The sequence below is a fragment of the Euwallacea similis genome, chromosome 25 (assembly GCF_039881205.1).
Source record: "Euwallacea similis isolate ESF13 chromosome 25, ESF131.1, whole genome shotgun sequence".
NCBI lineage: Eukaryota > Metazoa > Arthropoda > Insecta > Coleoptera > Curculionidae > Euwallacea > Euwallacea similis.
The window spans coordinates 2,135,881-2,150,023 of NC_089633.1; the positions used below are offsets into that span (position 1 = coordinate 2,135,881).

General features: G+C 33.0%; 1 protein-coding gene across 1 annotated transcript in view; it reads right to left on the reverse strand.

Annotated features, from left to right (window-relative positions):
* Positions 1-14,143, reverse strand: part of LOC136416779 (acid sphingomyelinase-like phosphodiesterase 3b) — a 145,674-nt gene that overhangs the window by 19,317 nt on the left and 112,214 nt on the right. The window contains exons 4-5 of the mRNA XM_066402138.1: positions 11,200-11,408; positions 7,224-7,381 (exon numbers count right to left, since the gene is read on the reverse strand). Of these exons, the coding sequence (XP_066258235.1) occupies positions 7,224-7,381; positions 11,200-11,408 (367 nt within the window). The remainder of the gene's footprint in view (positions 1-7,223; positions 7,382-11,199; positions 11,409-14,143) is intronic.

Here is a 14,143-nt window from a genome sequence, read left to right on the forward strand (position 1 = left end):
GTTTAGATTGTTAGTTGTTAGGAAATTTAAATACATTTTTTATACCTAAAATAATCATTTAGAAAATCAATACAATAAAGTACCATATTCTCGAACTGAAATGCATTTCTAAGCACTCTAACCAAACGTATAATGGCAATTTGCGATAAGATAGTGAGTTTGTAAGTGCTCAGAATGCTTGAATAAATATAACGTTATTGAATATGGTAATTATTTTGAATTATTCAGCTGTGGTACTTTATAGCAGATACAAATTTTAAGTGTAACGACGTTACGGGGTCTTCAGTTAATCTCCTGAATTCGAATTGGACATTAAATTATTTATCCCTCACGCTTTTTTGGCATTTCCGAATTGGAACGTTCTCCCTTTAAAATAGATTAAATTGCCTTATTTATCGACTGACATACTTTCATTTTCGTTAAATCTAAAATTATTATGTCTTGAAGATTCGTGGTCAATACCCGCAATGAGCGGAAGAATATTGTAATTAATTCGAATGTTAATGTGTATAATATAATACACTAATAAGAAGCCATTTAACACAAGACACAATAGAGAATTTTTTTTCTTATGAAAGCAATATTGAATTTAGTCTTTTCTCGGCCAACTTTGTGAAACAAGAAATCCCAAAATTGCAGAAAACTAAGAATTTCTAAGAAAACCAAATTAAAAATACGAATGAATAATGTGGTAAAACAAGATCAAATAGAGGCAACGGTTAAATTTTGTTTCTTTACTAAAAAAGTTCTTTTCAAAAAGGATTAAAGTGGCAGCGGAAAGATTTAAAATTAAATTTCCAGATGAAAACTGGTAAAAAGATTGAAATAAAATAGATGGGTCATCCATCAAACATGTGAACTACAAACTTTGTCGGATATTTCTCTTTGTTGAATATTCTAAATTAACAGAAATTGTTCTGTAAATTTCTCCAGCTATTCATTTCTTTATTATCATTGACATAATGAAATTCGTTCGAATCTTATTGCCCCACAGCACGCGATTGAGTACTTACGTTTTAAAGCCTGCCGCTATTAGCAATAATAGTGATTTTGAATAATTTGGCTTTAAAACTTTTGATAACCTCGCAGAAACTTGTAAAACCCAAACATTGACTAAGCTTTCATGTTGGCCGAAACCCCTGTTTTATATGTTTATATTCATTTAACCCTCCCTCTGGGGTGCAAACAAAATAATAATTTCGGCTTCAATCGCTAAATCCTTAGGCTTGATTTACATGCCCGAAAATCCGGGATTTGATAAAATTTTTGTTTAAAATTGTGCCGCAGGAGTAATCAAATTACCACGAAATTAAATAAATCCGGAAACCTCGAACATTTTCGTCAATATTCGGTCCACGAGTTTCAACACGTTTATTAAATACTGTTGGTAAATCTTCAATTAAAACGCACTCGTTTGGGTCATTTTATTGGATTACCAGCAATTTTGGTTCAATATCATAATATAAATTTGATTTTAATATCTTTCTATGTCAATGTTTGCAGAGCGTTATTCTGAACGACCAACCTAGTGATGAAATATTCTACCGTGCTATGACCAGAGGTCGGATTCGATATTGCTGTGTTTTCGAGTTATTAAGCTTTAAAAAAAATTATACTATTAAATGCGATTACTTAATTATAGAGCAGATATTTTTAGTTTGAAAATAAGTAATGAATAAACATAAAAAAATGACAAATGGATAAAATATCAGCTAGATTTGGTGATAAAAAAATGCTTTCAGACGACTGAAAATGTGCGTTCAAGGGGACTTTTCAACCTTCCAAAGTCGCGATTCTTGACGCTACTCTTATGAGAAAGACCCAGAGGTGTTAACACACTCGGGTTATTGCGGCTCTCGCCTGCCGCTCGTGCGCAACATTTCACGCTCGAGCGGTAAGAGTTATTTTTCTCCTCGTTATGTAAATAACTATTTCAGCGATTTAACAGAAATTTACCGTTTCCATGAAAATGCTGCGTTTGCAGATTTAGGTTGAGAATATGGGAACTTAGTACACCTAAAAGATAGGGTATAACGCCACAAAATCAATCACATCAATTGCACTTATAGCTGCTAAAACGAATAAAGCCTAAAAATGCTACTTTCTCTATAGTTGCGTCATTCAGACTTGGTACCCTGGTAAATTGTGATTTAAAGATTCAAAACGAATTAAAACGATCTAATTTTCGATTAAATTTCCAATGCAAATTTCGAAATTAAAAGTAACTTCTCGTCATGAATAATTATGCATTCTGTTAATATGAAGTAAACAGATTAAAAATACGAAACGAATAGTAGGAATTACATTCCCATATAAATGGACTGTTAATTAAATTAGCTGCATGCTTACTGAGTTATAACGAATTTTACACTAATTTCCCCTAATAACTAATTTAGCAAAATACCTGTCTGAAAATATATATGACTGGCATTAATTAAGTTGTTAATTGTTGTTTGAGCGAAAATGTACAATAAAATAAATTGTGTCAATTATATCGCAGTTTATAAAGTCTCGTATCTAATCTTGAATTCTGTTTGCATTCACCTGTTAAGTTTCTGAGGAGTATGCCAACTTACCTGAGTTACTATTAGCCCCGGATATTTCACTCGTTTCAGTAAAAGTGAAAGAACATTATTTTTTGCATTCCTATGCCATTCGTTGTTAAATGTAGCTGAATTCGCTCTGGCGATCCCTATTTATATGTGAACCGAAAGCAACAAATTTCACTAAATTTTGGCAATTTAATTTTTGGAAACAGATTAAAAATTTTGCATGAAATAGCAGCGATTAACAGATTGATTATTATTAAAGCGATTACTCAATTTTCTGAACCGAACTGTACAATCAGTTCTAAACGCTCAGGGTTCACACGGAACATAAATAAAATTTGCTGCTCGATACTGATAGTGTTCAATATAAACAAGTGATGACTAAAAAGAATTTGTTTATTTTTATATATTATATTTATTTTATTAATTTTTCTCTATCATTGTATTAACCTTATTCTAAGTTCTCTATCCAGCGAATGAGTCCATGGAACCTTATGTTATCATACAAACTTTCGTTTAAACATTTTAATAATTTAGGAACATTAAAAAACCTGCTTTGCCGCAATTTGGCAAACTCTTCCGTAAATCTGCTCTGCATTGTCTATTATTGCCTAAAGACGAGTTCTTATTACTTCATTCATCAAAGATGTTGGTCAACTTCGTTGATCGACATCTTTAAACCTAGACCATTGACATGAAGTAGATAAATATGAACGTTTGATCCACGGTGTTGCTCAATAATATTGAATTCCAATAAGAATTAAAACCATTTCTAGTTTCAGTTGATCTGCGAAACTGATTCAATTATTGAATAGTGGTTGAAGGTGAGTGTTCAGTCGGGTCGATTCGTGATCTTTGACGGTCAATTTTGTTATCATAAAAATTGTATCGAACTATTGGTAATCACTGTAAAAAAGTTTAGTTTTAAGTGAAAAAATAATTGCATCCCAAAATTTTTGGAATTATACCAAAAAAGGGGGAGTGCGTAAAAAGTACTTAAAAGTAACACCTATCTACAAGAGTCTGAAGTAGCCCCTATCTACAAGAAACGCGATCCTACATACATATATATACAGGGTGTTTCAGAATTATGGTGACAAATCGACAGAGGTAACAGATTATCGAAAAATAAATATAGTTTACTTAATAAAAGATTGTCTTAAGACCCGTTATTTTTGAGATTCAGGGTATTAAAATCCTAGTTTTTTTTCTTTTTTTTTTAGTTTATTTTAAAACTACTGGGTCTATTGTTATGAAAATTGGTGTATCTTTGTTTCGTAATCCGATAAATTTGATGGGCATAATTAAAATTTTGTACACTATAGAGGACGTTAGTTATACGTGTATCATTACATATTTTCATCCAACATTTTTTTAAATTTAGATTTATCGATAAAAGAGTTCAAGAATATTAAGGAACAGTCAATTCTGCATAAAAAAGTTACTCTTAGTAAAATACCCTAAAGTGAACGGTTGTCCAGGAAAATGACAATTATTGTTATATCGACTTTAAACGCTCTTTTAAAGAAAGTCTGAGGTTTTTCTATCATTGCTTTTAATACTATTTAATTGCAATGAAATAAACACTAATATTACAATAAATGTTCAAAGTGATGACCGCGTTGGTCAATACATAAATTGCACCGTCGTAACAAGTTTTGTTGTATCCTTTGGAAAATTCCTGGGGTATTCTGAATCACATCAAAAGCATTGAAAATTCTTTCAGTTAATTCTTCAACATTTATTACTGGTGTGTACACTAAACCCTTCACATGACCCCAAAGAAAATACATTCATGACATGATTATAAACTGTCAATTCACTGACAGTAGTACTAATGGTTTGCAATGCGTGTAAAATTTATTGTGTAATAATAGAGTCGAATATCAGTTTTGAAAAAGTCAAATTCAATTTAAATTTAAAATCGTAAAAGCTAGTGTTATTAAATTTTGTTTCATAACATTTGAAGTTATACTTTTTGACACGTAACAAATCATTGTGCGTTAGAAGCTACTTTAAAATGGAGTACACTTTTCCGGAGTTGACTGATATGGTGCTTATTTATGGTGAAACTCAATGTAACGCAAGAGAAGCCAAAAGAATTTATCAAGAAAGATTTCCTACTCGACGACTCGACGATTCAAGTAGGGCAAAATTTCCAGCAATTGTTATACGCTTGCGTGAAAGTGGTACATTGTTGCTTAATAGGCATGATGCTGGTGTACCAAGAAAAGTACGTTCTGGACAAGTAGAAAGGGACATCCTCCAAAGAATTGAAAATCAATCATCCACGAGTACTCGGGCAATTGCTAATGAATTGAAAGTTTCAAATTCGACAGTTTGGAGAACTTTGAACGAACAATTCTTACATCCATATCATCCACAAAGGGTGCATGCACTGATCCCTGATGATTACCCGAAGCGAATTAATTTTTGTCATTGGTACATTCGGCGCATTGCAAGAAATCAAAATTTTGCCAATTTGATACTATTTAGCGATGAAGCGCAATTTACTAGCGACGGATATTTCAACATCCACAATAGCCACGTTTGGGACGAAGAAAATCATCATCTGACGCACACTGAAAACCACTAGCACCGCTTTTTAGTCAATATTTGGGCTGGAATAGTAGGTGATTATTTACTAGGTCCTATTGTACTACCAGATCATTTAAATTCAGATATTTGCAAATTTTATGTGATAATTTACCAGAGCTTTTGGAGGATATGCCACTAATACGTAGCAAAATATGGTATCGGCATGATGGTCCTCCAGTTCATTCTTCCAGAGCAGTAACAGATCATCTTAATGAGGTTTATGGTAGACGTTGGATAGGTCGGTTTGGTCCAGTGGCATGGCTTCCTCGTTTCCCTGATTTGACCCCCCTGGATTATTTTCTTTGGGGTCATGTGAAAGGTTTAGTGTACACGACACCAGTAATAAATGTTGAAGAATTAACTGAAAGAATTTTCAATGCTTTTGATGTGATTCGGAATACCCCAGGAATTTTCCAAAGGATACAACAAAATTTATAACGAGAATGAAAATTTGCTCTGGCCCTTTGAAAAATTTAACAATGCGGGAAAAAGTTATCAAAAAATTCAGTCTGAAATAGAAATAAAAGCTCCAACTATTTAATTAATTTAATTTGCATTGGGGCTATTTTTAAAACTGACTGAAAAATGTTTTTAAATTCATTTTTTTAAGCTGAAATCATCAATGTTCTTGAATGAATCCTGGATTGAGCTTATATGCTGAGAGAGAAAAATTCAATGATATTGAGGACTGAAGTTGACTAATAAGAACGCATTTTAAACAACAAAACGCGACCAATAGCTATCTCCACATTTCTTCGATCGAATATTGTAAATGTAGTTGTAAATTTTTTGGTTTCTATATACGGTTCATACTACCCATAACTTCCGTTCTGTGTTGGCCTCGAGATGTTGCGGGGGCTCATTTGAAAGAGAAATGGTTGGACTTTATTATAATATTCATGGGAAGCTCATCCGATGAGCGAAGCGGGAGCAGATAACATTTCAAACGATACATATTGCAAATATCCATTAATTCGGATGAAAGTCTGGGCGTGAAAAGAAGTTTGGGACCTACAGAACAGTTGGAAATTAAAATCGGTTTAAGAGAAAAATTGTTAGAAGCTCCCGAAACATGCAAAATTTTTTTATTTGTACAGCTCGCTTCTAGTCAGAAAAGATCCCTTATTTGAAACACTTTGACTTTTACATGGCAGCGCTGGAAAATCACATTTTGGACTATCTTTATCCACTGGAAGCTATCACCCAGGTCGGGGCATAAATTGGTGAAAAATGAAAATTTGCAAGTTGGCAAAATCTCGGATATTTGAATTTGAGGCCATATTGACTGTCTTTTAACAGATATTACAATGCGTTCCACTACATAATAATGAGTTTTCTTCATCGATTGTTTACAGTAATACATTTGCTTTTAAAAATTGTTTTAACTGCTTTAACTTCGATTCGAAGAAAAAAAGTTGAAGATTTTTCATTACATAAGGGATTTCCTGTAGTACTAAGGTATATTCGCTCTCGTAAACTTTTTGCCACCAGTTTGATATTATTTTTGTAGATCTCTACTCGATTTTGTCGCGCTGTTTAACGAAAAGGCGGCCCGGAAGTGAAGAAAAATTTATAGATGCATAAAATTTCCACTTTTAGGAGGTGCCTGCTACAAACCCGGACTGCGCAGATGTTATGTCTTATTTTGTCTATGCTGATGAGAGTTTTCATGTGAACAAACCAAAATGTGAAAAAATTAGGTATTACCTGTGTTTTGTGTTGAAATTCTGTTATGTTTTTATCGGATTTGAAGAAGAAATAATTTAATCAAAACTTGAAGTGTGCTATATTTCTTTGTAAAATCTTCAAAACACGAAACTTTACATTTCGATTTAAGGAAAAGGAGTTTCAGCAACGGAAAACGGCTGCATATATTTTGCTGTCATTCCATTTCATAGCTCTTAAGTCTAATGAACTGAATCAAGACCGTCATTATCAGAATCATCGCTATCTTAATGATTACCAAACTAAGAACAAGGTGTTCGCTACATACGTAATGATTTACTAGTAATTTGGTCAGGCAACTTCATATATCATTTCCAAATTTCCCATAGGGTGACCAAAACATTCACTTACCATTTCGCCATTCTTCTTGAACTTCTCCAGTACTTTATCCAGCCAGTCCCATTGTCTTCGAGCATCTTCGTCATTTTCGTCTGGCCGCTTCATCCAATTTGTATTGAGCACTACGATTTGCAGCTTTAAAGTCTTTCTTTCGATGATGTAGTACCCCCCTTGAAGAAAAAAAAAACACTTCACTTAGCATTACTTGGAAGTTCTAGAAGTAAGTTTAAAAGATCTCGTACCTAAACTTGAGAATTTCTTTTGATTCTAAACAGAATCTAAAATTAGCAATTTAGCGCAAACTTTCTTGAAAATTGTTGAAAACACGGGCGAAATCCAGGTAGAAACTGGGTTAAGTAGTTTATTCGCCAATCCAATCCATTAGCGGATGGTCTGGAAGAATTGCTTCCCACAAAATGAAATTACGGGCTTTTATTCGCATATTTCCTTCGGCGTGGATGCCTCTGATTTTCTCTATTTTAAGGAAGGAAATTTTACTTTACTTGTTGGAAAATTAATTAGATAGTTTTTCGTATCATTAGGTTTTCTTTTCATTTTTAATATGCAAAATTAATTTCACAACGAGATTCCAACATATTTTCCATATTTTTCTCAGATTCATTAAGTGGAAAATTCTGTATGTTACCTACTGCAACTTTTAATGGCTTTTTAGATGTGAATGGAGTCATATTGATGGGTCTATGGGGTGTCGTTTTTAAATTATTCGCATCTAATTATTTTCGAGAGTCAATTTTCAGGCATACAGCAAAGCATAATTTGGGTTACGTTATATGGAGATGATGAACGTAATGTTTTCAGCTCATAAGTTTTAATGTTTTCATAAGAATGATCTTGGGAAAATGGCGGGAAAACATCGATAGGAAGAAGAAACTGTGTGAATCATAATCCTTGAAGAAGGTTTTGCGAGGATTATGATCCAGGGCTCTTCAAGATTTTGATAAAATATTGAATCCCAGGATGTGAATTCTTCTATATCTCTGTAAGTATTTTATAGTAAATATCTCAGCGTCTTATAGGAAATCGTATTTGGTTTTTATTCTTATTATCTATGGAAAATATTTTTCTCTAGAATATTTTTCTAGATCTTCAAAGCATAAAAATTTACATCAGTTCCTAATATGATTAGGAGTTCATTCATGTTTATACATTCATCTAAAACAGTTACTTTTTATTGATATTAAGAATTGTCCTTATAGATCTAAAAAGCAATTCAAAAATGCGCTTAAAATTCACTGAGTACTCGCAAAATCTAAGAAATCAACATGTATATGTAAAGATCACATTTGCATTATCACTTCCAGGATATTAAAAACCACAAAAAGTTAAAAAATTTATAGGAAATAAAAAGAAGAATTTGTGGGAAAATTACAAAAAATATATAAGAGTGGAAAAAGGTCAATTCTTTTAGAAACTCATAAGGCTGATAGCTTTAAAGATCTCTAGGAAGAAAGAAAATCCCTTTGTTATAGAGTACTTTCTAACTTGAAATTTAGGGAACTTTGGAAATCCTGAGGACTTACTGGGAATTACGTGACTACTCAAAAATACCAGCAATTACTTTTCCACCTAAGTATATAAAAATGGTAATTATTTTTTCATTTCACAATCATTTAAGACTTCAAATATCTTCTGAAAATTTCAACACACATATGCAATGAGATATATGCAATTTTTTTGAGCTACACTGCAAATAACATAATATGGTAAATTTATTCCAATTTTAAATCGTGCTATTTTCAAGTCAGAAATTCATTCCATAAAATTTTATCAGTTTTTCATAAATAGTTATATTTTGTGGTGACCGAAAGTTACATATGATTTCCCCTGAGGCCCGGATATTACCACTATTTACACTGTGACAATATTGTAAATAACTAATAACTCGAATAAACAACCTGGTCAGTTTTAATAAATTCAATAATTAAAGTGTGTGTATTAACAGGCTTATGACGTATCAACGCAATACGATGAATTATTGCCCTTTTCCTCTCAGCTCACAATAAAATTAGCAATTTGCAGCCTGCAAAAGCCCGGGACAAATGCCCCTCTATTTTTCAGCTTACACGTAATTCACACCGCAAAATCAAACCACCATCCACCATAAATCCCGGTTTTTAATTCGAAAATGCTCACTGAGCTAGAATCTTCCAGAGCGACAAAATTTATCACCAGAATGTATGATTAATATGACTTTGGTTGGAGCATCGGCAGCTGGTAATAAATTGAATTTGTTGAAGGCCCGCCTTCGGTCAGAAAATATACCGGGTCGGCTTTAAACAGATGATTTAACGAGCCGATTTTTATGACAGATTGGAGGTGAAAGATATATACGACAAACAGGAACTGCAAGAACAAAAAAGTGGAAACACTAAATAAACAAAAAAGACAAGAAAGATAGAATTTCCAGTCTTGGCGTGGATGATGGATTTAGAACAGGTATTTGAACTCCCCACACTGCTGAGTTTAGTCAAGTTATCGCATCGATAATAATTTCCTCTCTAGTGCAACAGTTTCATTCGGGAATAAACAGAGACAAGTTAAAGAGTAAATATGTGTAGACATCAAAACTACTCTCAGAGTTAAAAGCTACGCCACCCATTTATATTAAATTTGAAAGTTTCACCCTTTCTACTCGAACAGAATTCTGCGGAAAACTAAAACTCTCTTCATATATTTAATTATCCGCACAAACATTTTTTATTCTAAGATATTTATGTGACTTTGAATTTTAAACAATCGTTTCTAGACAGAACAAATTGTCATGTCTATTAAATTTTGAGGGCGCATAGAGTTTTTCAAAATCTCTCATAGTCAGAAAAAATTTGGAAATAAACGTCCAGAGGCGTAGCAGATTTAGTTCAAATGAGCAAAAATCAACTGGAAGTATCTGAGCATTTATATATACAGGGTGTTTCCTAACTATGTATAGAAAATTTAAGGACGTAATCCTGTACGCATTTCAAGCGGAATATATCTAATAAACAAATGTTCGCAAATGCTTCGGTCTCAAAATACAGAGTGTTAAAATAAAAAAAAAAGTTTTTCTTTAATATTTCAAATATGGCTCAAATTGGTTTTTTCATTGATATAAAAAATAATATTTATATTATTTTTTACTGACGTTTAAAGTGGCAGTTAGTTTATAATCAGTGCCAAGTTGACTTAAGATAAATGTATTATAAGTAATGGTGGTCATTTTCAACAGTTTTTATAATATTCTATTAAGTTTTTTTTTCTTGATTTTGAAATAAATAAATCTTGCGCTGATCGATTATTAATAAAGCTTTTCTGCAATTTTTTAAAAATTTGTTTGGAACAAAAACATAAAAATCGATCTTAAATAACGGCAAACGGAGCGTCGTACATTTCGTGTGTAAATAGTGTTACAAAGATATCTCAAGCGTGCGCCATTGTTGCATGGAAAAAATCTGAGTAAATGTAAATATGGGACTCTTTACTACACACTTGTATGTTAAAATTCAAAAATCCAGTTTGAACCATAATGGAACCACATTTTTTTTTGGTACATTTTAACATCTTGTATTTTGAAAACGAAGCATTTACGGACATTTGTTTATTGGATGTTTTCCACTTGAAATGCATCCAGAATTACGCCCTTAAATTTTCTATGCAGAGTTAGACAACACCCTGCATGTAGCTATACTTCATAGTCCATGACTTTCTATAATATTTAGGACCTTATGTGTTTTTTAATATCTCTGAAATTTACAAATATCTGTTTAAGCATCCATTAAAGTATAAAACTAAGATTTAGTTGATAAAATGGAATTGCTAGAAAATTGGAGTTTAAAAATGATTAGCAAATACGCTGCAGCATTGTGCCAATGCGTTCTCCTACTAAGAAGCAAATCGTAAAAAGCTTGAAATAAAACACGTAAACCAAAACATGTATCAAAGAGGATAAGTATAAAAACGAAAAAGGTTTCCGGGCTGTAAATGAACTTACCCGTTTCAAAAGTCCTCATTGCATCTGTGGGCAACCATTGACTCCACATTTTCCCCAATTCCTTCCTCGATGATGGATCATCATGTCCCAGAGCAGGAAACACGAATTGAGACGAAAAAGTCTTCCTTAGCAGGTCTGTAACATTTTGAATCAGTTCGAGTTTTCTTTCTTCTCCCAAGTGGTGAGCCGCTTGATGTGAGAGTGCGTCTCTGTAAGAAAACATAAAGCAAATTTGCAGTCATTTTGAAAACATAATGTAAATATTGTTTATCATGACGCTTTGTACAATAAATAATCTGAGAGCATTATTTAAAAGTGAATTCACTTGTGAAAGTTTCTTTGTGAGTGCATCGTTGATAGATTCAGAGTCAAGAGCTAAATCTATTTGCAGCATCCAAAGGAAATTCAATATGCTCGTATTTTCGCCATCCTTCGGGGGAGTAAGGAAATGTTAGCTTCCGGTACACTAAGTCAGCAAAATATCAGATACACGAAATGACGTTTAATTGAATTTGTGACGGAATTTATTGCATTTGTGTCGAAACATTTATCAGTGCTCTTTTAGGATTAAGGAATTGAGAAATTAAATTTAAAATTGATGTCTGGAACAAGCTGTAATCCGAAAGCTGTAACGTTTCTCTAACTTTAAAGGCCACCCCTAGAGTTTATAATGATACTATCTAGGACACCTTGAGGCTATTTACTCTATCAATCATCATTGGTGCTTCATCCTAGCTACCATTCTTGAGGGTACTGATACTGGGACGCAGACAGGGAAAACCGCAGTAACAGTTTTAATAGAACAAAGTTTTATTCTTATCATTGTCACGATAGTGTAAATAATTACTAAGTACAGATTTTGCTACATTACATCAAGCAAAATATTTACTTTCTCATTGCCACAAATTAATCGGCTTAGGGTGTTGGAAGTTCCACTCCAGGAAGGCAATAAGAGGAATATGTGAAAACATAATGAAACTACACAAATTTGTAAAGGTTTATTTGTGATTTACTATAGTGACTCTCAGCTTAAATGTTACAGTCCATATTAAGAGAAACTAATTTGTCCCGGGAGCACAATATTTATTTTCAAAAACTGACATAATAAAATTGAATTAATATGCCTGTTTTAAAGACGTGTAAACCAATATGCTGCTTTAGATGTGCCACACTTGGGAAACAAACATTTTTTTGTTAAATTATGCCCGGTTTTAATGAGACAGCATAAATGATGTAAAATGCAAAGTTACAAAATTAACAAAGGTAACAAACTCCTATAAAAATACTTGGCCGGTCCTCCTTTGTTATCAGTGACTGCCTGTAGGCATCTAGGCATTGATTTTACCAACATTCTTGTGTTTTCTGGGGTAACGGTGCTCTAAGCTTCGGTAATTTTTATTTTTAATTAATTTTTGTTAGATATTGAGCTATCGTGCACTTTATTTTTTGATGTCAACCACAAGTTTTCAATTACATTTAAATCTGGTAACTGGGCTGGCGTTTTAATGAAATTTGAGCAGTTATAAAGCAACCAACTGCGAACTCGACATGATGTACGCTTGAGGTCGTTATCGCGATAAAAACAATTTGTCAACATGTAATTTGACAAAATTGTCAAGTCCTAATTTTTGAACACTTGGTATAGGATATTGCCTTAGTATATCCAAATACGTGTGTTGATTCATAAGCCCTTCAATAAAATGCATGTTATCTACTCCTGTAAAAGACATACCAAGACTCCCACATCACTTCACCTCCACCGTGCTTCATCGTAGCTTTAACATTTTTTAAGTTCAGCTTTTTATTAAGTTTTATCCATAGTGATATGTTTCCGTCCTACCCAAATAAATTGATTTTGATTTCATCAGCAAATATAGAATTAAAGAAGTTTAAACCTTCATCAGTGTGCTCTTTCGCGGACTCCAACGGTATCCTCCTATTTCTTTGGTCAACGAGCGGTTTATTTCTGGCAGTTCGACCTTGTATATATTTTTTTCTGAAAATGAAACGAATTGTTTCCGGGTCGCATCTTTTTTAAAATTGCCTTTCCACCTCGGCACACAATTTTGCACAACTTTGTTTAGGATTATTGGTTATTTCTCGTACAATCCATCGTTCTTCCTGTTCTGTAAATATTTTATTTGTGGCCACCCGGGACTTATTCGCGGTTCTATTTTCTTTCCGGTAACGCTCAATGATGTGTTGAATAGTTGATGGATATCTATTTACTATTTTGTCTATGACTCTTCGGCTGTATCCATCTCTGTAGTGGATCATAATTAAGTTTCCCTCACTAATTGTTGCTTGACGACCAATTCTTATGTAGTTTTATTTAACTGACTGAAAAATTGCCTCGAAATGTCGAACTAAGTAAAAAACAGTTGTTACATCAATGCCGATTTCGTGCATTTAAATTGTTACGTTTTGTGCCGTTTTTTCTTAACTGCATCACTTACGTTGCACCATTTAAATCACACGTAAAATTCAATCAATATTTGTTGTTACTTAAGCGCGGCATATTCGAGTAAAATATTACTCATATTAATTTAGTTTCAGTATATTATTTTTTCAAAATAAATGTTGTGCCAGTGAGGCAAATTGGTGTTTTTCTATGCGGACTACAGCATTTAGGCTGTGAGCCACTGCAGGTTGTCAAGCCTCGGATAATTATGGAATAAATTAATTATCTCGTAATTTTAAAAATCAAATTGAACTATTTCTCCATTCCGTTTCGTTGCCAATCAATAACCTTTCCCGAAAGTAAGTCACATAATTTACCTAAATCTTTCCCATTATTCCAAATAAATACTGTAATTCCGCTGATCGAATCCCGGTAGCTTAAGAAACGAGCTATTAGCCTCAAAGCCGAAGAACTTTTCCTCGGCAAAGCAGAAGCTATAATTTTACTCACTTCTCACGTAATCCGGTAAAAGTTTCCTGAATT